Source organism: Zea mays, chromosome 9, assembly GCF_902167145.1.
Source record: "Zea mays cultivar B73 chromosome 9, Zm-B73-REFERENCE-NAM-5.0, whole genome shotgun sequence".
NCBI lineage: Eukaryota > Viridiplantae > Streptophyta > Magnoliopsida > Poales > Poaceae > Zea > Zea mays.
This window is the reverse complement of record NC_050104.1, coordinates 20,762,938-20,788,293: the sequence shown is the minus strand read 5'-3', so window position 1 is coordinate 20,788,293 and position 25,356 is coordinate 20,762,938. Positions and strand designations below refer to the sequence as shown.

General features: G+C 41.9%; 1 protein-coding gene across 8 annotated transcripts; it reads left to right on the top strand.

Annotated features, from left to right (window-relative positions):
- Positions 1-16,126: 16,126 nt before the first annotated feature.
- On the top strand, positions 16,127-22,813 carry LOC103638071 (pentatricopeptide repeat-containing protein At5g39710). Of its 8 annotated transcripts, none has more exons than XM_020543939.2 (4): positions 16,127-18,371; positions 18,444-20,233; positions 21,621-21,897; positions 22,001-22,813. In XM_020543939.2, the coding sequence occupies exons 1-2, from the start codon at positions 17,917-17,919 to the stop codon at positions 20,113-20,115; spliced, it is 2,127 nt and encodes a 708-aa protein (XP_020399528.2). In that variant the 5' UTR covers positions 16,127-17,916; the 3' UTR covers positions 20,116-20,233; positions 21,621-21,897; positions 22,001-22,813. The 8 variants fall into 8 exon arrangements, with proteins under 8 accessions (XP_020399528.2, XP_035818373.1, XP_035818371.1 ...); XM_035962480.1 differs by having other exon boundaries at positions 16,127-20,233; positions 21,621-21,683; positions 21,787-21,897; XM_035962478.1 differs by having other exon boundaries at positions 16,127-20,546; positions 21,621-21,683; positions 21,787-21,897.
- The last annotated feature ends 2,543 nt before the right edge of the window (positions 22,814-25,356 follow it).

Genomic DNA, 25,356 nt, shown 5'->3' with positions numbered 1-25,356 from the left:
CAAAACTATTTAGGAACTAGGTGTAAGCCTAATTCCCTTTCAATCTCCCCCTTTTTGGTGATTGATGCCAACACAAACCAAAGCAAATAAAAAGTGCATAATTGAACTAGTTTGCATAATGTAAGTGCAAAGGTTGCTTGGAATTGAGCCAATATAAATACTTACAAGATATGCATGGAATGTTTCTTTCCTATTTAGTATTTTGGACCACGCTTGCACCACGAGTTTTGTTTTTGCAAACTCTTTTGTAAATCCTTTTCAAAGTTCTTTTGCAAATAGTCAAAGGTGAATGAATAAGATTTTGCAAAGCATTTTCAAGATTTGAAATTTTCTCCCCCTGTTTCAAATGCTTCTCCTTTGACTAAACAAAACTCCCCCTAGAAGAGATCCTCCTCTTAGTGTTCAAGAGGGTTTTGATATATCATTTTTGAAATACTACTTTCTCCCTCTTTTGAACACAATAGGATACCAATTGAAAATATTCAACACTAAGGTTTTGAAATTGGTGGTGGTGCGGTCCTTTTGCTTTGGGCTCATACTCTCTCCCCCTTTGGCATGAATCGCCAAAAACGGAATCATTAGAGCCCTCGAAGTGCTATCTTCCCCTTTGTTCATAAAGAAATGAGTTAAGATTATACCAAAGACAAAGTCCGGTCGTTGTGCTTTGGGCTCTTACTCTCTCCCCAAAGACGAAGTCCTTTTCTTTGATGCTCATGCCTTTTCTCTTCCAAGAATGAAGAGTGACTTGGAGCGTCGGCGAGAGATGAGTTATGGAGTGGAAGCCTTTGTCTTCGCCGAAGACTCCAATTCCCTTTCAATACACCTATGACTTGGTTTGAAATAGACTTGAAAAACACATTAGTCATAGCATATAGAAGAGATATGATCAAAGGTATATAAATGAGCTATGTGTGCAATCAACAAAAGAAGTTTCTAGAGTCAAGAATATTGAGCTCATGCCTAAGTTTGGTAAAAGTTTGTTCATCAAGAGGCTTGGTAAAGATATCGGCTAATTGATCTTTAGTATTAATGTAAGAAATCTCAATATCTCCCTTTTGTTGGTGATCCCTAAGAAAATGATACCGGATGGCTATGTGTTTAGTGCGGCTATGCTCGACAGGATTGTCCGCCATCTTGATTGCACTCTCATTATCACATAGCAAAGGGACTTTGGTTAGTTTGTAACCGTAGTCCCGCAGGGTTTGCCTCATCCAAAGCAATTGCGCGCAACAATGGCCTGCGGCAATGTACTCGGCTTCGGCGGTGGAAAGAGCTACCGAATTTTGCTTCTTTGAAGCCCAAGACACCAAAGATCTTCCCAAGAACTGGCAAGTCCCTGATGTGCTCTTCCTATTGATTTTGCACCCCGCCCAATCGGCATCCGAATAACCAATCAAATCAAATGTGGATCCCCGAGGGTACCAAAGCCCAAACTTAGGGGTATAAGCCAAATATCTCAAGATTCGTTTTACGGCCGTAAGGTGGGATTCCTTAGGGTCGGATTGGAATCTTGCACACATGCAAACGGAAAGCATAATATCCGGTCGAGATGCACATAAATAGAGTAAAGAACCTATCATCGACCGGTATACCTTTTGATCCACGGACTTACCTCCCGTGTCGAGGTCGAGATGTCCATTAGTTCCCATGGGTGTCTTGATGGGTTTGGCATCCTTCATTCCAAACTTGCTAAGAATATCTTGAGTGTACTTTGTTTGGCTTAGGAAGGTGCCCTCTTGGAGTTGCTTGACTTGGAATCCTAGAAAATACTTCAACTCCCCCATCATAGACATCTCGAATTTTTGAGTCATGATCCTACTAAACTCTTCACAAGTAGACTCGTTAGTAGACCCAAATATAATATCATCAACATAAATTTGGCATACAAACAAATCATTTTCAAGAGTTTTAGTAAAGAGTGTAGGATCGGCCTTTCCGACTTTGAAGCCATTAGCAATAAGAAAATCCCTAAGGCATTCATACCATGCTCTTGGGGCTTGCTTGAGCCCATAAAGCGCCTTAGAGAGCTTATAGACATGGTTAGGATACTTACTGTCTTCAAAGCCGGGAGGTTGCTCAACATAGACTTCTTCCTTGATTGGTCCATTGAGGAAGGCACTTTTCACGTCCATTTGATAAAGCTTAAAGCCATGGTAAGTAGCATAGGCTAATAATATGCGAATTGACTCAAGCCTAGCTACGGGTGCATAGGTTTCACCGAAATCCAAACCTTCGACTTGGGAGTATCCCTTGGCCACAAGTCGGGCTTTGTTCCTTGTCACCACACCATGCTCATCTTGCTTGTTGCGGAAGACCCATTTGGTTCCTACAACATTTTGGTTAGGACGTGGAACTAAATGCCGTACCTCATTTCTAGTGAAGTTGTTGAGCTCCTCTTGCATCGCCACCACCCAATCCGAATCTTGAAGCGCTTCCTCTACCCTATGTGGCTCAATAGAGGAAACAAACGAGTAATGTTCACAAAAATGTGCAATACGAGATCTAGTGGTTACCCCCTTATGAATGTCGCCGAGGATGGTGTCAACGGGGTGATCTCGTTGAATTGCTTGGTGGACTCTTGGGTGTGGCGGCCTTTGCTCTTCATCCTCCTTGTCTTCCTCATTTGCATCTCCTCCTTGATTATTGCCATCATCTTGAGGTGGCTCATTTGCTTGATCTTCTACTTCATCAACTTGAGTCTCATCCTCATTTTGAGTTGGTGGAGATGCTTGCGTGGAGGAGGATGGTTGATCTTGTGCATTTGGAAGCTCTTCGGATTCCTTAGGACACACATCCCCAATGGACATGTTCCTTAGCGCAATGCACGGAGCCTCTTCAATACCTATCTCATCAAGATCAACTTGCTCTACTTGAGAGTCGTTAGTCTCATCAAACACAACGTCACAAGAAACTTCAACTTGTCCAGTGGACTTGTTAAAGACTCTATATGCCCTTGTGTTTGAATCATATCCTAGTAAAAAACCTTCTACAGTCTTAGGAGCAAATTTAGATTTTCTACCTCTTTTAACAAGAATAAAGCATTTGCTACCAAAGACTCTAAAATATGAAATGTTGGGCTTTTTACCGGTTAGGAGTTCATAGGATGTCTTCTTGAGGATTCGGTGAAGATATAACCGGTTGATGGCGTAACAAGCGGTGTTGACCGCTTCGGCCCAAAACCGATCCGAAGTCTTGTGCTCATCAAGCATGGTTCTTGCCATGTCTAATAGAGTTCGATTCTTCCTCTCCACTACACCATTTTGTTGAGGGGTGTAGGGAGAAGAGAACTCATGCTTGATGCCCTCCTCCTCAAGAAAGCCTTCGATTTGAGAATTCTTGAACTCCGTCCCGTTGTCGCTTCTAATTTTCTTGATCCTTAAGCCGAACTCATTTTGAGCTCGTCTTAAGAATCCCTTTAAGGTCTCTTGGGTTTGAGATTTTTCCTGTAAAAAGAATACCCAAGTGAAGCGAGAATAATCATCCACAATGACTAGACAGTACTTACTCCCGCCGATGCTTATATAAGCAATCGGGCCGAATAGGTCCATGTGTAGGAGCTCCAGTGGCCTGTCGGTCGTCATGATGTTCTTGTGTGGATGATGGGCGCCAACTTGCTTTCCTGCTTGACATGCGCTACAAACCCTGTCTTTCTCAAAATGAACATTGGTTAGTCCTAAAATGTGTTCTCCCTTCAGAAGCTTGTGAAGATTCTTCATCCCAACATGTGCTAGTCGGCGATGCCAGAGCCAGCCCATGTTAGTCTTAGCAATTAAGCAAGTGTCGAGTTCAGCTCTATCAAAATCTACTAAATATAGCTGACCCTCCAACACTCCCTTAAATGCTATTGAATCATCACTTCTTCTAAAGACAGTGACACCTACATCAGTGAAAAGACAGTTGTAACCCATTTTGCATAATTGAGATACAGAAAGCAAATTGTAATCTAAAGAATCTACAAGAAAAACATTGGAAATAGAATGGTCAGAAGATATAGCAATTTTACCCAATCCTTTGACCAAACCTTGATTTCCATCCCCGAATGTGATAGCTCGTTGGGGATCTTGGTTTTTCTCATATGAGGAGAACATCTTCTTCTCCCCTGTCATGTGGTTTGTGCACCCGCTGTCGAGTATCCAACTTGAGCCCCCGGATGCATAAACCTACAAAACAAGTTTAGTTCTTGACTTTAGGTACCCAAATGGTTTTGGGTCCTTTGGCATTAGACACAAGAACTTTGGGTACCCAAACACAAGTCTTTGACCCCTTGTGCTTGCCCCCAACATATTTGGCAACTACCTTGCCGGATTTGTTAGTTAAAACATAAGATGCATCAAAAGTTTTAAATGAAAGACTATGTTCATTTGATGTACTAGGAGTTTTCTTAGGCAACTTAGCACGGGTTGGTTGCCTGGAACTAGATGTCTCACCCTTATACATAAAAGCATGATTTGGGCCAGAGTGAGACTTCCTAGAATGAATTCTCCTAATTTTGCTCTCGGGATAACCGGCAGGGTATAAAATGTAACCCTCGTTATCCTGAGGCATGGGAGCCTTGCCCTTAACAAAATTGGACAATCTTTTAGGAGGGGCATTAATTTTGACATTGTTTCCCCTTTGGAAGCCAATGCCATCCTTGATGCCCGGGCGTCTCCCATTATAGAGCATGCTACGAGCAAATTTAAATTTCTCATTTTCTAAGTTGTGCTCGGCAATTTTAGCATCTAGTTTTGCTATATGATCATTTTGTTGTTTAATTAAAGCCATATGATCATGAATAGCACTAACATCAATATCTCTACATCTAGTACAAATAGTGACATGCTCAATGGTAGATGTAGATGGTTTGCAAGAATTAAGTTCAACAATCTTAGCATGAAGAATATCATTTTTATCTCTAAGATCGGAAATTGTAACTTTGCAAACATCAAAATCTTTAGCCTTAGCAATTAAATTTTCATTTTCTATTCTAAGGCTAGCAAGAGAAATGTTTAATTCTTCAATCCTAGCAAGCAAATCATCATTATTATCTCTAGAAGTGGGAATTGAAACATTACAAACATGTGAATCAACCTTAGCATTTAAACTAGCATTTTCATGTCTAAGGTTGTCAATCATCTCACGGCAAGTGCTTAGCTCACTAGATAATTTTTCACATTTCTCAATTTCTAAAGCATAAGCCTTTTTAACCTTAACATGTTTCTTGTTTTCTTTAATTAGACAATCCTCTTGGGAATCCAAAAGGTCATCCTTTTCATGAATAGCACTGACTAATTCATTTAATTTTTCCTTTTGAGCTATGTTAAGGTTGGCAAAAAGGGAACGCAAACTATCCTCCTCATCACTAGCATTATCATCACTAGAAGATTCATATTTAGTGGAGGAGTTAGATTTAACCTTTTTCCTTTTGCCGTCCTTTGCCATGAGGCACTTGTGGCCGACGTTGGGGAAGAGAAGTCCCTTGGTGACGGCGATGTTGGCGGCGTCCTCGTCGTCGGAGGAGTCGCTTGAGCTTTCGTCGGAATCCCATTCCCGACAAACATGGGCATCGCCGCCCTTCTTCTTGTAGTACCTTTTCTTCTCCTTTCTTCTCCCCTTCTTGTCGTCGCCTCGGTCACTGTCACTTGATATAGGACATTTAGCAATAAAATGACCGGGCTTACCACATTTGTAGCAAACCTTCTTGGAGCGGGACTTGTAGTCTTTCCCCCTCCTTTGCTTGAGGATTTGGCGGAAGCTCTTGATGACGAGCGCCATTTCCTCATTGTCGAGCTTGGAGGCGTCTATTGGTTGTCGACTTGGTGTAGCCTCCTCCTTCTTTTCCTCCGTCGCCTTGAATGCGACGGGTTGAGCTTCGGATGTGGTGGGTTCGTCAAGCTCGTTGATCTTTCTCGAGCCTTCGATCATGCACTCAAAACTTACAAAATGCCCGATAACTTCTTCGGGGGTCATTTTAGTATATCTAGGATTACCACGAATTAATTGAACTTGAGTGGGGTTAAGGAAAATAAGAGATCTTAGAATAACCTTAACCACCTCGTGGTCGTCCCACTTTATGCTCCCGAGGTTGCGCACTTGGTTCACCAAGGTCTTGAGCCGGTTGTACATGTGTTGTGGCTCCTCCCCTTTGCGAAGCCGGAACCGACCGAGCTCCCCCTCGATCGTTTCCCTCTTGGTGATCTTGGTGAGCTCATCTCCCTCGTGCGCGGTTTTGAGCACATCCCAAACCTCCTTGGCGCTTTTCAACCCTTGTACTTCGTTATACTCTTCTCTACTTAAAGAGGCGAGGAGTATCGTTGTCGCTTGAGAGTTGAAGTGCTTGATTTGGGCCACTTCATCCTCATCATAGTCCTTATCCCCTATCGATGGTACCTGTGCACCAAACTCAACAACATCCCATATACTTTTGTGGAGTGAGGTTAGATGAAATCGCATTAAATCACTCCACCTAGCATAATCTTCACCATCAAGAGTTGGCGGTTTGCCTAATGGGACGGAAAGTAAAGGTGCATGTTTAGAAATGCGAGGGTAGTGTAGGGGGATCTTACTAAACTTCTTACGCTCTTGGCGTTTAGAAGTTACGGAGGGCGCGTCGGAGCCGGAGGTTGATGTTGATGAAGTGTCGGTCTCGTAGTAGACCACTTTCCTCATCCTCTTTTGTTTGTCCCCACTCCGATGCGGCTTGTGGGAAGAAGATTTTTCCTTCTTCTCTTTGTGGTGAGAAGAAGATTTCTTCTCCTTCCCTTTGTTGGAGGAGCTCTTCTTCTTCTTCTCCCTCCTCTTGGTGCGGGACTCTTCCGATGAAGTGCTCCCTTGGCTTGTAGTGGGCTTTTCGCCGGTCTCCATCTCCTTCTTGGCGTGATCTCCCGACATCACTTCGAGCGGTTAGGCTCTAATGAAGCACCGGGCTCTGATACCAATTGATAGTCGCCTAGAGGGGGGGTGAATAGGGCGAAACTGAAATTTACAAAAATAAACACAACTACAAGCCGGGTTAGCGTTAGAAATATAAACGAGTCCGCGAGAGAGGGCGCAAAACAAATCCCAAGCGAATGAGCAAGTGAGACACGGAGATTTGTTTTACCGAGGTTCGGTTTTTGCAAACCTACTCCCCGTTGAGGAGGCCACAAAGGCCGGGTCTCTTTCAACCCTTCCCTCTCTCAAACGATCCCACGGACCGAGTGAGCTTTCTCTTCTCAATCACTTGGAACACAAAGTTCCCGCAAGGACCACCACAAGATTGGTGTCTCTTGCCTCAATTACAAGTGAGTTTGATTGCAAAGAAAGGATCAAGAAAGCACGATTGCAAAAGCCAAGCGACAAGAGCGACAAATAACACACGGATCACTTTCTCTCTCAAGTCACTAATCACTAATGATCTCTTTTCTCAATTGAAAAACTTGGAGAGATGGAGGCTTTGAATGTGTCTTGGAATGGATTGCTAGCTCTTGTATTGAATGTTGAAGGTTGGAATGCTTGAATGAAGTGAATGGAGGTGGTTGGGGTTGTATTTATAGCCACCAACCACTTCCTAGCCGTTGGGCCATTCTGCTGAGCGCGGACGGTCCGCGAGCCAGGTCCGGACGGTCCGCCCCTGTAGATCAACGGCTGAAAATGCAACGGTCAGCAGTAACGGCTATATCAACGGCTATATTGCATTTAATGCGTCGTCAGATGTCAGACAGAGCCAGTCGCGGACGGTCCGGTCGTGCACCCCGGACGGTCCGCGATGCCCCCTATAATTCATTTCTCCGAACCCGTTACCTTCGGGTTATTCGGTTTCTTACCGACCGGACGGTCCGCGCCTGAGGCCGGACGGTCCGCGCGAGGGCTCGGACGGTCTTTGCTTCTCTTTCGGACAGTCCGTAATAGAAACTAGTATTTTTGCATTGGTTCTGTCCGAGAGTCATTCTAGTGTTGCGGACGGTCCGCCGCAAGGGTCCGGACGGTCCGCGCTTGGCCTGTTTTTCCAAAAAGCTTCTCCTGTCCGGAATAATCTACGGTATTCCGGACAGTCGATTTAGTATAGTTATAGATGAACTTTTGGCACCTGTAGAACATATAATCTAGAGCAAACTAGTTAGTCCAATTGTTTGTGTCGGGCGATTCAACCACCAAAACTATTTAGGAACTAGGTGTAAGCCTAATTCCCTTTCACTCTACATCTGCATTCACTTTGAATTGGTGTTGCCCCCACACGATTCTTTTCGATCTTGATGTATGCTGCACCAACCAATCATTTGTGCCTCCATCTGGATCAAGTGTTATCCTATATGCAGTAGCGTATTTTATTGACTCCTCGAATCTATTCATCACAACCCTGGTGTATGCCCTTGCAACCCTAATTTCAAACATATATAGAGTTGTGGTTTCTTTTTGACCCTGCATATAAAATAATTAGTTACGTCGTGCGACCCTACTAAATAGTATAATGCATAAATAATATTACATACCATACATCCTAGTGTTTCCTTTCCTTCTTGCATCTTCCTGCTATGCAGTAGTTTCAACATTTGCTTAGCAAACTCATGAAGTGGGGTGTTTGAATCTACATGAGCGCTCTTCACGAGTTTGTTCATGCTCTCGCTACGTTGCGTAGACACCATAAGCCCACAATAGTCATGTTTGAAAAAAACAGGTATCCACTCCTTACGCATTGCATATAATTTTCTAAGTGTTCCATCTTCATGCAGGTTGAATTCATCAATCAACAATTTCCATGCAGCCTCAAACTCTATTTCAGTCAATGGATGATGTACTATAGACTGGAATTTTGTCTTAAAATCCGCTTCAGCATATCGTGCATACAACTCATTTAGAAATGGCATGTACCTATTTTGCACATGCCATAGACACAACCTGTGGACTGTGTTTGGGAAGACCCGACGTAATGCCACTGGCATTGCAGGGTCTTGATCTGTAAATATTCATTGTCTGACATTATTATATGCATATTTTTATGCAAACATTGTATGGTACATAACAAAACAAGACTCACATGCATTGTAAATGCGCACAAGATATTGACTTTATATTGCATGTACTTCGAGTTTATAGTCATTATATCTACATAAATCATACCTGTCAACATGACTCTTGGTCCTTCAATCCCCATGCATGTCTTGAATGCATTAAATACCCACTCGAATGTTTCAACAGTTTCATCTCCCAATAATGAGAACCCAAACACTGTGCATTGTAGGTGTTGGTTTGCACCAACAAACATTCCTAGGGGTTTTCCATACAAATTAGTCTTATGAGTTGTATCAAAGGTAACTGCATCTCCAAAATCAACATACTCTCCTTGCTGACTAGCATGAGACCAAAAAATACTCAATATTTTTCCTTCGCTGTCTAACTGGAAATCAGAGAAAAATTGTGGATTATCCCTTTTGCATAATGAAAAAAAAGCCAAAAGCTTAGACACATCATTGGCATTCTTTTCTCGTTGCTTTGCCTGTTTCCTGTATATTTCAACAAAAATTTATAATTATTACTCATTAACTTGAAATGGATTTTAAAATTTATATAATAGATACATAAAGAAAATGATTCTTACAAATTAGCAATGTCCTTTGCTGTAATTGGTACGTTTTCTGGACCACCATGCATCTCAGACACGAAGTCCATGATACAGTGTTGCGGTATTCTGCTTTGCTGCATTGAACTGAGAAACTCCATGTACTCAGGATCATGAGTCTTGTTGCATTGTAGGTGTTTCTTTACAGTATCCTTCTTAATGAATTCATGATTATGTTCTAAGTGCACCAGATCGATTCTTATGGCTACAATATTTTCTTTTGAGTCATCATAGATTTTTTTAGTTTCAAACCAGCCTTGCATTGTGTTCTCCTCGATGATGTATTACAGATTCTAGGATTACTAGCTAACCTTTCTGTATTTCTACCCTCCATTGAACAATTTAACCACTTACAGTTCTTTCTCTCCCTATACTTTTTAAGTGGAAAACCAACCTCATATGTGTAATGACTGTAAAAATTGTATGCCTCATCGACATTTCCAAATGTCATACCGATCCTAGGCACCATGGTTGGATCAATACTTTCAGGCTGTGAATTAACATAATCATAAATACAATTAATTTTATATTAGTTACAGTCTTAATGTTATTTAAATTGTATAATTGACATAACTAAAGATAAATAACTTACATGACTTCGGAGGATATTAGGTGTATCTTGTTCATGATCACTAATGGTCCTCATAGGCACCATTTGATTTGCTGCTACCATTGTTTCAATTACTGTTGTATTGCCATCATTGACCCCTGGCGCTCGTAATTCTGCAGGTGGTGTTACTATATTTATCCGTGGACTCGCACCACAGTTTGGAGATATAATTCTTGATGTGGGCGCTGCTGGTAGACCACTGCATGTGTCTGCAAGTCGGCCATCATATTTGTCTAATTATTTTATGAACTGAAGTAATAATTCAATTGCAAATGTACCTGGTGCAGCTCTGTGCAATGACGCAGAATTATCATCGCCTGCTTCTTCTTCTCTGCCGTCATCCATTGTAAACAATGCAATACAATTAGCCGCCATGTTCCTTTTTATATGCCCTGAGCTAACCAATCCCGTGTTCAATGTTTACGCTATTTAGTTCGGTCAATTACGTACTATAAAGTTTGTTCCTGCATGCCAGGAGATATTGTCGGACTGGTGATAACAACTCGAGAGAATTTATCGCGGTTTGTTGAAACAGATTTATATTTACTGAAGTATATGCAACCAGTTACGCCATTGTATGTACATATTTATGCCTCGCGTTTCTGCTTACGTGCATGTTGGGCGATATTTTCGGGAGGCTTCGGTTATCGTTCGCGATTTTATCGCGTATATCATTTTACGCTAAAATACACAAGGGTTTACGATCTCTTGTCTTATGATTTACGCTGTGGTTCGACCAGACCATAAACCGCCGAACAAACCTGCGGTCTGACTGATTCCGTCTAATTGGCTGGGGCTTCCCGATACTAATGGAAGCCCTGGGCTTCTATTAGTTCGTCCCTATATATATACTAGCTGGATGCCCGTGCGTTGCAACGGGAATATATAATACCAGTATACTACGATAACTTATATACAAAATCTGTGTTATATTGTTATGAGAAAATGTTTCATAATCAATTTGTGATCCTAGCCATACATAAATTTTGTTATTTAATCTAGTTATTTCACCACTACATTGCAACCATCAGTATCATGCAGACTTCGATATATGCCACGATTTGTATTGTCTCATCATTGGAGAGCACGAGCACGTTCCACACATGCCGTAAAAATTCCCTCGTACATCGTTAGTCATCAGACACGCACCACCATATGCTCTTGCTTAAACAAAAAGGTAAGTGTGTATGTGTTTGCGAAGAGAATTAAAGGCAGGCTGGCACAAAAGCTACCCTAACGGTGGCGAGGATGACGAACTGGTCATTGTTGTCGATCCTCCTCTGTGTCACCTCCGGCGCCAAGATGACGCCACAATCCTCGATATAGTAGTCGTCGAACGCACGCGACATGACGAGTACCGATGACTCCTGGTTGGGCTGCCAAACGAAGTGCACCCCGGGCTCATCAGCGAGGTAGTACCCCTGGCCGTTGCACCACCGAATGCGCTATTCCACTACATACATCATGTTCGAGGACACTCACACAACGTCAGCAACGTCCATCGTCCCAGCGCACAAGAATTCATGTCCGGTCAGTAGCGACTTACGTGGCAGGTTGGGCTTCAGGTGGACGATGAGCTGGATGGCGTGATGGCGTCGTCGTCGGATGCGGTGTCCAGAACAACCCGAGAGTCGTCGACGTTGGCGACAACCATGAGGCCCCCTGCTTAACGATGGACAGCGCGGTGCAGCTGCTCTGGACCGCGTCCAAGGGGCGGCTTCGCGGGAGCTTGTCGTACACAGCGGCGCATGCGACCACGTAAGACTGCTTTTAGAGGTCGAACTGACAGTCTCCAAGCTTCTTCTCGTCATCGATGAGCGCCGACAACGCGAATGCCTCCTGCTCATGGAGTTTGTTCGGGGTTTGAAGTAGGAAACATGGATTCATGCTTGGTGTTGGTTTATGAAAATGACTCACAAGTCTGATCCATGGAAAAAATATTACGAAGAAAAAATTTCACACATGCAAAAAAGGGAATTTAAGTATAATGCATTATTCAAACAAAATAAATAGCATGCAAAGCTCTTCTTTAAATAATATTACCTCCATCCAAAAATATAATTCAAGAATATCGGTGATACTTATCTACTACTACGCATTGTGCAATGGTAGCAAGTGAGCTTGGAGAGAGATGTAGTAGATGTGTTTCCTGTCATAGATGTAGACATAAACACATATAGGTGGGTGCCCGTGCGTTGTAACGGAAACATTTAATATCATGATAACTTATGAACAAATGTGTGTTATACTGTTATGTGAAAATGTTTTGTAATTAATTTGTGATCCTAGCCATACATAAATTTTGTTATTTCAATCTAACTATTTCATCACTACATTGCAACCAACAGTATCGTGCAGACTTCTATATATGATAGCTGAATGCCCGTGCGTTGCAATGAGAATATATAATACCAGTATACTACGATAACTTATATACAAAATATGTGTTATACCGTTATGAGAAAATGTTTCATAATCAATTTGTAATTCTGGCCATACATAAATTTTGTTATTTATAATCTATCTGTTTCACCACTACATTGCAACCATCAGTATCATGCAGACTTTGATATATATCACGATTTGTATGATCTCATTATTGGAGAGCACGTTTCACACATACCGGAATAAATTCTCTCGTACATCGTTAGTCATTGGACACGTACCACCATATGCTTTTGCTTAAACAAAAAGGTAAGTGTGTGTTTGCAAGACTAATGGTCAAACATCGTATAACCACAAAGTTAGAATACTATATTAATATATTAAATAAATTAATCCAATAGACATAGATTAACCCAATTAACATATGATAAATAAATATCTAATTATAAAAGTATGAAACATGGTATAATCAATGTTGTTACTGCGTAGTAAATATTCATACGAGACTAACACAACTGGAACGATTCAATTTGGAATTAAAATGGGAAAGTTAAGAATTTCCAAAGTTTCTATGTATTTGATATAGGATTAATTAGGAAATTAATTTTATTTTTTTTCATGACAAAACAGAGGTATTATGTGATAAAAATAATATTATAGAATTATAGAAATTGGAATGAACTCATTTGGATTCAATACGAAATTTCCATGAATTAAATGGGTTTCTGCAATTATTTTTAAACTAAAAATCAATTTCTAAACTCCTTTTCCCTATTTTATTTATTTCCTGGACTGCGTCCCAAATTCCAGAAAGATCAGGGGCCAAGCTATAAATGTTTTTCTAGACTCAGTTAGCATACAGAGTGGACGGTGGGTTAAACACAAAAGATGTTTTAGTTGAAGTTGTATACAATTCAACATGAGTCATGTTGGCTAGAGGGTGAAACGCTAGGCATTCTACTCAATAGATCCAAGGTTTGATCCCTAGGTAGCCACGGTTTGATTTTTTTTTCTGCACGCAGAAAACTGGTGTGCGGGATTGGACGGCTGAGATCGCAGAATGGCAGAACACAAAAGGCAGACTACTATTGCTAACTTAATAAGTAGTAGAGATGTTTCATAATCAATTTGTGATTGTGGCCATACATAAATTTTGTTATTTATAATCTATCTGTTTCACCACTATATTGCAACCATCAGTATCATGCAGACTTTGATATATATCACGATTTATATGATCTCATTATTGGAGAGCACGTTTCACACATACCGGAAGAAATTCTCTCGTACATCGTTAGTCATTGGACACGTACCACCATACGCTTTTGCTTAAACAAAAAGGTAAGTGTGTGTTTGCAAGACTAATGGTCAAACATCGTATAACCACAAAGTTAGAATATTATATTAATATATTAAATAAATTAATCCAATAGACATAGATTAACCCAATTAACATAGGATAAATAAATATCTAATTATAAAAGTATGAAACATGGTATAATCAATGTTGTTACTGCGTAGTAAATATTCATACGAGACTAACACAACTGGAACGATTCAATTTGGAATTAAAATGAGGAAGTTACGAATTTCCAAAGTTTCTATGTATTTGATATAGGATTAATTAGGAAATCAATTTTATTGTTGTTTTCATGACAAAACAAAGGTATTATGTGATAAAAATAATATTATAGAATTATACAAATTGGAATGAACTCATTTGGATTTAATATGAAATTTTCATGAATTAAATGAGTTTCTGCAATTATTTTTAAACTAAAAATCAATTTCTAAACCCCTTTTCCCTATTTTCTTTATTTCCTGGACTGCGTCCCAAATTCCAGAAAGATCAGGGGCCAAGCTATAAATGTTTTTCTAGACTCAGTTAGCATACAGAGTGTACGGTGGGTTAAACACAAAAGACGTTTTAGTTGAAGTTGTACACAATTCAACATGAGTCATGTTGGCTAGAGGGTGGAAGGCTAGACATTCTGTTCAATAGATCCAAGGTTCGATCCTTAGGCAGACATGGTTTTATTTTTTTTCTGCGCGCGGAAAACTGGTGTGCGGGATTGGACGGCTGAGATTGTAGAACGGTCCAAGGTTCGATCCTTAGGCAGACATGGTTTTATTTTTTTTCTGCGCGCGGAAAACTGGTGTGCGGGATTGGACGGCTGAGATTGTAGAACGGTAGAATGGACGGCTGAGATCGCAGAATGGCAGAACACAAAAAGGCAGGCTACTATTGCTAACTTAATAAGTAGTAGATATATATATATATATAACATAGAATAAATCATAAAATATATGTTTTCTGTTGATTAAGTGTGTGTGGATGTGAAGCTAACAACCAGGATTTAAACATCACTTATACATAATTTTACCTTGTTTTTACATAAATTCTCCTATTATAGTAGCAGAGAAAAAATTATAGGAGTGCGGGTTAATTTTAAAGAAATATAGGAGTATTTTTGAAAAATATTGACACAGAATGACCTTGTCATTTTTAGAGATAGTCTAATTTACCCTTCACCTCTAAATACACAAGTGTAGCACCCAGTTGACTACTTTAAAAGAAAGCATCATAGGCAATTTTTGAACCAAAGAAACCCACATGCATCATGAGATGTTTGCATATTTGGCATCGTCTTCAGCAACTCTTCAATCCAAACAAACCCACAGGCGTCACAAGTCAAGCTCTAAACCAAACAAACCCACATGCATCACATAGGAACTATTTCTACCAAACAATTCTATCAATTCAAGCTTTTCAAACAATAACAAATGTACATATTACAACGCTGTACACAAGAGATATTCACTGCTTCAGGTAAGAAGTAGCTGAATGCAAACCTTACTGGGGATGTCAAGAGACAATTGTATTATTGGGACTACAAACAATGTGCTTCGCAATAATGCCATTCCAAACAATTATTTCGTAGAAAAGGGACTACAAACATTTTTAATTGATTCTACTACCATTTAACGTATATGCTTCTATTTTTCAATTCATCTCCATGTATTTGTGGTATAGGAGACATTTTTGCTCGTCACGCAACGGACAAGCAAATCTGGAAACTTGAACTGTGTTACAATGGAGGCACTCTCGAGCTCCTGCTAGAGTCGCGCCGAGGCCCCGCCATCCATCCGTAGCCAGCACTGCCCTACGGACGAGCTCCGGCATGCCCCAGCTGCGATGAACAAGAGACGAAGAGCGCAGGCAGGAGCTGGGCGGACGCACATGCCCGTGCGTCGAAGACAGCTCGCGGCTCAGCCGAATTGGCCATGGATGCCGCATGCTTATCAACGAACAGATATAGAGGTCACCAATTCGTTAGAGAGGGATTCAATTGGGCTCATGCAAGCGATTTATTCTGGATGCATATTGGACTTATGTAGCTTGAAATTCTTGTGTACGGTTAGCAGCACATAACAATATATGCATCAGTTCTTCAGTTTTGACCACAATCAAGTATGGTGTGAGCAAGTTCAGATGACACAAAGCTATTCTTGTATGTTTAAAGCAAATCTTCAAGAAATTGATCAGAGATCGTATGTATCGCCTTGCCCTACCACCATTCAAAATTTAGGAAAAAACACAAACCATTTTTTAAAGTAAGGCCATGTACAGTGAACACTGATAGACAATGTGCAGGTAAACAATACTAATGCTTACAACACAATAGGTTGCCCCATTATTCAGGTAACTGAAGCATCAGTTATGCCCTGCGCCTCAAGCCTGCTCGATGGAACGGGGACGACTGTGCCCAGCGTGGTGGTGGTGGTGGTGCCCTGTCCGGCGTCTCCAATCTGATGGAGATGATTTAGCTCCATGGCGGCGCACGAGCTGAAACGCTCAGGCCACGTAAACGAGAGATGAAACCTGTAGAACGGCTTGAGGGGCAAAAGTGTCTCGTACGGCACAAAATACAAGAGATTGTATTAGATAAGGAAGAGAATATACTAAATGGCATCTTAATCAATTATAAGATCTTTATAATCCCATTTATGCGAGCTAATTGTTTGGAATGGCATTATTGCAAAGCACACTGTTTGTAGTCCCAAAAATACAATTGTCTCGGATGTCAACGCCTCCTCACCACACACGACGGCGGCACAAGCGAGATTGAATGCACACTTAGCTTTTCCTCCGTCGCAACAGCAGTTTGAAGAACATCATAGGTAGAAACAATTTAGGGCTTATTCGGTTATCTCTCAATCCACATGGATTGAGTGGGATTGGGTGGGTTTAAATTCCAACTAAGGCTTTGTTCGTTTACACCAATCCAGCTTTTGATTAGCATGGATTGGAATTAAATCCATGTCACAATCCATGCCCCAAACTAATCCAAGACTACTTAATTTTTTTTATTCGGTTAAACCCATCATGGAATATAACCCAAGTGTTTGGGAATTTTTTAAACTATGGAAGACATGGATTCTATCCATAACTCATTAGGTATGGAACAAATCCATGAAGATATTGCACAAGTTTACATTAAAATCCATGGATCAAAAGAATAAGTAGCTTTGAGAGACACATGGATTAGTTGATGGATTTAATCCCATCATGGGATTGGGTGTGAGGTATGGATTCACCCAATCCATATCCGGATTAAATCCATGGTGGGATTTCATCCCATGTATTGTTCGGTTAGCTCTCAATCAATGTGGATTGAGTGGGATTGGATGAGTTTGAATCTCAAACAAGTCAAACTCTTTCTCAAATTTTTCCAATCTCATCCAATCCATATGTTTTGGGAATAACCGAACAAGCCCTAACTGAACAAAGTCTAAGTCAAACTCTTTCTTAATTTTTTCCAATCTCATCCAATCCCTAGCTACAACCGCCACCGTAAACGAAGCACAACCGCCACCGTAAACGAAGCACTTACGGTGTCAGGAGCTGCATCAACGGCAGCGGAGCACTTCAGAGCACACGCACACAGCTCAGCCACCGCATCCATGGAGCCACGGACAGGAGACAGTGAAGCTAGGGTTACAGACCAGGGAAAATTGGGAAACGAGGTTGCAAATCTTACCGCGCAGGTTACATGGATGAGAATGGGGGAGTGGGGGGAGGGAGGGCGAGGGGGGAGAAGAGAAGCCGCGATGTGGGGGAATACGGGGAGGAGGGAGGAGAAGAACAAACCCTAGAGCAGACGGCGTAAACGGACGGCGGCGCGGCGGGACGGATGAAGACCACAGCCAGGGGCAGGAAGCGAATCAGGGAGCTGCTAATGGTCATCAGCCGCGCGCGTTGCCAAATCTTCAAAGGGCGGACGATGCCAATAATGCAATTGACGTCTTCGGAAGTCCAAGTATCTGAAGCCCAATGTAGACGATGCCAAATAAGCAAAAAATCTCAAAATCTAGTTGCCGAGACGACCGCCCCCCCCCCCCCCCCCCCCCCCCCGCCGCCGCCGCCGCCACTGGCGCTACTCCTATCGGCGGGGGGCTGAAGAATATGGCAGCCGCCTCCGCCTCCACGCGACAAGCGACGGCGGAGGCGTGCAGTAGCCACGTCCACCACGCGCACCTCGCGGCTCTCCTCAACGCTTCCGCGCGCTTGCCTCCGCTCCCTCTCAGCCGCCTCCACCTCCCGCTCTCGCTCCCCACGGCCTCCCGCCTCGTCGCGTCCTTCCCTCCACTCCCGCTCCTCGTCTGCTTCCTCCGCGCGCTCCGCCTCCTCCCCTCCTCGCCGCCGCGCCCCTTTGACTCGCTCATCAAGTCATATGCCTCGCTCCCCAACCGCGCCTCCCTCGCTGCTGCGGCGCTCGCGTTCGCCAGGTCAGCCGGGTACGTGCCCTCTGTGCTCGCCTACAACGCCGTCCTCCTCGCGCTCTCTGACGCGTCGCTCACCTCCGCTAGGCGCTTCTTCGACTCCATGCTTAGCGACGGCGTGGCGCCCAACGTGTACACCTACAACATCCTCGTCCGCGCGCTGTGCGGCCGCGGACACCGGAAAGAAGCGCTCAGCATCTTGCGTGACATGCGCGGCGCAGGCTGCGGCCCCAATGTCGTGACTTACAACACGCTCGTCGCGGCGTTCTTCAGAGCCGGGGAGGTGGATGGCGCGGAGAGGCTGGTCGGCATGATGCGTGAGGGCGGCTTGAAGCCCAACCTGGTGACCTTCAATTCAATGGTGAATGGGATGTGCAAGGCTGGGAAGATGGAGGACGCACGCAAGGTGTTCGATGAAATGGTGAGGGAGGGTTTGGCGCCGGATGGGGTCAGTTACAACACCTTAGTGGGTGGGTATTGCAAGGCAGGGTGCTCGCACGAGGCATTGTCTGTGTTTGCAGAGATGACGCAGAAAGGGATCATGCCAGACGTCGTGACATTTACGTCATTGATCCATGTAATGTGCAAGGCTGGGAACTTGGAGCGGGCAGTGACATTGGTGAGGCAGATGAGGGAGAGGGGCCTCCAGATGAATGAGGTCACTTTTACAGCCTTGATAGATGGGTTCTGCAAGAAGGGATTCTTGGATGATGCATTGCTTGCAGTAAGGGGGATGAAGCAATGCAGAATAAAGCCTTCAGTGGTGTGTTATAATGCACTTATTAATGGTTATTGTATGGTAGGAAGAATGGATGAAGCAAGAGAGTTACTCCATGAAATGGAAGCTAAAGGACTGAAGCCTGACGTTGTGACATACAGTACGATTATCAGTGCGTACTGTAAGAATTGTGATACACATTCTGCATTTGAATTGAACCAACAGATGCTTGAGAAGGGTGTTCTTCCAGATGCAATCACCTACTCATCACTCATAAGGGTTCTTTGTGGGGAGAAACGACTCAGTGACGCTCATGTGCTCTTCAAAAATATGATTAAGCTTGGCCTACAACCTGATGAATTTACATACACATCTCTTATTGATGGCCACTGCAAGGAGGGTAATGTGGAGAGTGCTCTTTCTCTGCACGATAAAATGGTAAAGGCAGGAGTTCTTCCTGATGTTGTGACTTACAGTGTGCTTATTAATGGGCTTAGTAAATCAGCACGTGCTATGGAAGCACAACAGTTGCTCTTCAAATTATACCATGAAGATCCAATTCCAGCAAATACTAAATATGATGCCCTGATGCATTGTTGTAGAAAAGCTGAGCTTAAGAGTGTGTTAGCTCTCTTGAAGGGATTTTGCATGAAAGGTTTAATGAATGAAGCTGATAAAGTTTATCAATCAATGTTAGACAGAAACTGGAATCTTGACGGGTCTGTCTACAGTGTGCTTATTCATGGGCATTGTAGGGCAGGAAATGTTATGAAGGCTCTCAGCTTCCATAAGCAAATGCTGCAGGGTGGTTTTGCTCCAAATTCAACAAGCACGATTTCCTTGATTAGGGGTCTATTTGAAAATGGGATGGTTGTGGAAGCAGATCAGGTGATTCAGCAGTTGTTGAACTATTGTTCCCTTGCTGATGCAGAAGCATCAAAGGCTCTTATTGACCTCAACTTAAATGAAGGTAATGTGGACGCAGTCTTAGACGTTCTGCATGGCATGGCAAAGGATGGACTGCTTCCAAGTCCAAGATGAGGGTGATTTTCAACATTCAAGAACCACCCTCTCTGTGGAATACTGGAGACCTGATGGTCATGTTTGGTACATATTGTCTCATGAGTCATAACACGAGCATCCGAATCAGTGTTATGTGGTAAGAACGGTCTGCCCTAAATCATGATGTGCTCCATATGGAAAAGGCTGAAAGAAGTTGCCTCATGCTGCATTATTGTGTAAACTGAGCAACCATTTCTATCTCATTAACCGCTCTGCTCTTAACAAGTGAAATGAATTTTAGTTCTTGATAAATACTTGATTTTGAAGGGCAGGCTGGTTTAGTGATGAGAGTTGTTTCACTAAGTCACCGGATCATAGGTTCGAAGCAACCTCTCTGCATTTGCAGAGGAAGGCTGGTATTGATTTATCCTTTTTCTAGACCCCACTCACGTGGGAGTCTCTGGCACTAGGTCTGCCCCCTTTTATAAATACTTGATTTTGTATTAGCAGCTTTTTGTATTGTTGTTTATAATAATTATTAGGTTAGAAAAGGTTGTACTGATATTTTATGATGTATTACTTATTGTCTTACTTTTAGACACTATAATAAAAGATCTTGATATATGTAGTTAGTGAACTCACTAAGGTGGTCTGATCTTTATTCAACACACATTTATCCCTTCTGTTACCCGTCTTTTTTTAATACAAGTTTTAAAAATCAGTGCTGTGTTTGTTATATTTCTAAAAAGGATTTACAATTGCGCGATGAGGGTCTACCTAATAATGTGAAACTCCATTTCATAGTCAACAATAAATATAATACATTTGAAAAGTAAAGGCTGACGAAGCATTGTCAAAGGAAATGCTGTAAGTAACTAATTATTTCATGACCAGACGCTGGATATCTTTTTTATGCCTATTGGGTTGACAACTAGTGGCATTCGCATTCCTGTGGACTACCCGTTGATTTGTTTGAGCTTTTGGTCATTTTTAGACTATTAGATTTTGGACTTTCCAAAAGCCAAACTGCTCCCATAAGCCAAATGCCCCAAAGCTCACTGTACTGAGCTTCTTGTTTTTGGCTTCCAGGAGCTTTTTAGCGTTTAAAAGCGTTTTGAAAGGTCTAGAAACAGAGGTCTAAAAGCTTCCGGGAAGCCCAAACAAACATGCCTAACAGGTTCATCTTACTTCACAGCAATACTTGATTTCATGATAGGGCAGAAGACACTGCTTCGTGCCTTCTAACTAATTATATATATTGTTATAACCACCTTAAATCTAATCCATTTGTTTTCTAACGGGGCAGTCTACTCTCTAGTCTTGTGCTTCCACTATCCTTTTTTTTCCTTAGGGACTAAAACAAAATAGCATGTTTAACGTATTCTGGTATCATTCTCTGTATCATAGATTTATCTAGTTAAAGTTGACAACACAGGGAAAAAATGATTTTCTGGCAATCGACTCTTCTAATTATGCGTTTCCCCGTTTTTGGGTAAATCGCCTTGTTTTGATACAAGAACATCCAAGTGTTTGCTCTTCTGCAGGATGAAGAATTGCACGTCTAAAGGGACAGAGATAGTTCAGTGCATGGAAAACCAATGCATATGGTATCTACCTGTATACCTGATGATTCAACTTTGAGAATTGGGAGTGAAAAAAAATATACCGTGAAACTGGATGTCATATTCGTTTCTTGCTTCTCACTTGAAGACAGAAAAAGGAAAATGAAAAATGAAAGCGTGAAATCCACGGAAAATGAGGAGCTTGAAGAAAGTGGAACATCAATGGCAATGGATGTATACAGGTGGTTTGCACTTACAGGTACAAACTTATTTCACAATGCTTTTAACATCGACTATTTTTTCCTGTGCACCTGTATTAAACTTCTCGTTTTCCTCATTTGCATCAAATTGTTTGATGTCAGATTTCAGCTATCTAGCTTGCCGCCTAGTCCTCCATCTTCTCTACCTTCCTCAAGACCTCCGCTTCCCTGTCGGCTATTGCCTTGGCCTCCTCGTCGGTGAACGGCGGTGGCAGTGTGCATAGGTCGAAGCCTGCAACGTGACTCTCCATGGAATCCATCATGCAGTCCCGGTGCAGGCTCTGGGCAGGGCAGGCCACGGACTCCGTGCATATCTCCACGGCCTTCTCCGGCACGGCGGGCTTGTACCGGAGCAGTCCGGCGTACTCGGTGAGCAGGTGCATCATGTAGTCGTAGACGTAGTCCATGCTCAGCTCCTCCCTCACAAACCGGCTGCCCTGCTCGCCGATGAGTTGCGCCTGCACTGGGTGCTCGTTGCCCCAGCCAACGGCGAAGTTGATGGACTTGCACATGTGCTCCCGGTTGATGGGGGCCAGTAGTGATTGCCGGCGACGAGCCCCCTGGACACAGGATGTCCTTCCTGGAAGAGCGTCGTCACGAACAGCACCGGCGAGTCGCACGCCAGGATGTACTTCTCGCTCACCGACCACGCGTTCCCCTCCACGTAAACCTTGTACCTGCAGCCATTGGCATATGATCTGAGCGACACCATAGCATGGATTTGGACCTGTGAATTTCACTAGGATTTTTTCAGGAAGTCGTACCTGTAAGTGCATTAATTTCTAAACAAATATTGGAGATGTTTGAAAGATCTCAAATAAATTCCAAAAAAAAAAGATGTCAAATTTAAAAGTTATCAACTATAGAGTTATAAATTATGTAAAGATCTTTAATTTAAATATAAATTTGTATTTATCCGATTTCATATTTAAAAACATGTGTCTTTCTGGTACCATATTAAAAAATTGTTGATCTGGTGCTATTTGTAGGTCCCTGCACATGGCGTGCCAGCTGTGCCTTCTCTGTCTTTACTTGCACCATGGAGCCAACTAGTTGGTCATCCAACATACAATTTGCGTACCTTGTCACCATCAGTTTAGCCAGGGTTAAAAACTTAAAACCATGTGACTCGGTGGATAGGTCATTTGGAATATATAATTGTTGAAATAAGTTAATTGCCTTATGCAAAACTAATTAGCTTGTTCTAAGCGCCGTATAAGTTTATATAGTATCTTAACACTATTTATCAATGTATTGCGCAAGCTAAGGCAGTAAAGCCCTCTTTGAATGCATTATAACTAATAGTTAGTTGATTAAAAAGTTGCTAGTGGAATTAGCTAGCTAACTATTAGTTAATTTTAGCTGGGTTGAACTAACTAATAACTAATGGGTAGTTGATGGTGTAGCTAATAGTTAGCTGGACTTTGCTAGCTGAGGTGTTTGGATGTCTTCAGCTAAAAGTAGTTAACAGCTAAATTATTAATTGGGTTGTTTAGATGTTTTTAGCTGATTTTAGTGGCTAACTATCAGACTTAGTGCATGTAAATGGGGTCTAAAGCCCTGTTTGTAACCCCTAGAGCTAATTAGTCAGCGAAATAATGAACTAATTGTTGTTTGTGAGTTAGTCAATAATTAGTTGGGGCATTAGATGAAGATGTTTGGAACCTATACATAATTTTAGCAGCTAACTATTAACTCTAGAGGTTCAAAATCTGACTTAAGCAACCAAATTAAAGTTGAGAGGCTTGGGGCACTCAAATTCTAAATCGCCCCACACTCCGAACGCAAGAATATACATTTTGCCAAAACAATCGCTTGAAGAGAGTCAGGCGACAGCCCTGCTTCAATATGAAATTATAGCTTAGTATGTAGAGTGCTAGCTAGCTTGGAAGCAGCATTTGAGCACAAGAAGCTGAGAACTGGCGTGCACACTTCCATCAGTTAGCATACAGACTTTGCTTCCATATGCATGTACGTCTTGGATTAACACACAAAACAAACACACTTGACAGTCTTAATCCACTTCTCTATCGGATCCATTTGCCAAATTGCCCCACACACGCGTGCGCGCGATTGGAATCACGTCAAGCTGATCGACCTGGGGCCAAGTGGCGTTGAATTTATGCATGGCTAACTCTGTATTAATTTAAAATCGTAGATCGATTAGTAGTTCACGCTTTTTGGAGTGATTAGTGTGAACTTGATATTTTGCGTATTCAGTTTATTTTGACTTTGGGAAGCTATCGGATTAAGAGCCATATGGAGACGCGGAAATGTTAGAAAGTGTTTGCGAAACAAAGCACAATGTCAATTCGACGGGTTTTTGTTTTCAGCGCGAAGAAAAGGAAACCTTACATGTAGTGCCAATAGGGACTCGATACGAGTATGAGAAAGCATAATATGAACCCAATTAAGCATGAGTAATATTCACCTAATAAAATTAGGTGTGTATCCTAATAGGCAATAAGCTCAATAACTAATTCTACCCCTCACAACCTTTTTAAGCACCCATCCATCCACCTAATAAAACACACTTGTTTTGTTGTTTTGTATTTTTACACAATGTTTTTTTGTTACATGTCAGATTTATTTGTGATATATTGTTGTGTGATTGTTAATATCATATAAAATATAATGTGATCATGTTTTTATTGTCGGGATGGGGACCCATTGAAGACCTGATACCCGAATGAGAGTAGGCACGTAATTAATATATACCCATGATGGATATTAATATGGAGATGGGGATATGTGTAACTTCATGAGGATAAGGATGTTGTGTCTATACCGGTGGAAAAATCTCCATTGACGCCTCTACACGTTGATGAAGTGGAAAATTCTCCATTGCCTCTACACGTTGAAGGCTAGTTAGTGGGTTATAGATTAACCGTAAGAGCAAGCTAATAACCAACTTGCTGGTTTGAGTAGAGATGTTTTCAAGGTGAGTCAATGACACATCGATCAAAATATTAAAATAAACTTAATCAAACTAGCATTGTTGCGCATGCGTGTAAGCGTGTGTTGCTACAATAATATCCAGCAATTACTTTCTCCATCATGCTACATATATAGATTTTTTTTACACGAACACGCTATAAACAGAAACACTGGGCTTGTTTAGATACTCTAATATTCATCCCATAGACATGAGTTGAGGTGGATTGATGTGTAAATTAAACCAATCTCCCTCAACTCATGTGCATTGTGGTGAATACTAGACTATCCAAACATAGCCTAATGGCATGCTTCGAGCCATCAGTTGAGTTGTAAGACTTGGTTGAGAATTTTTATCTAGATCTTCCTTTAATTCTGGTTTGTCCCTATACAACAGTAAAACGACAAAGTTACGAATCGATAATTTTCTGTCCAAGTCTATGGCCTATCACACGTTCGATGGATTCAAGCCCTAAGCCCTCGGATGATTTTTGTAAAAAATGGTCAAGGTTTAAAAAGTGAAC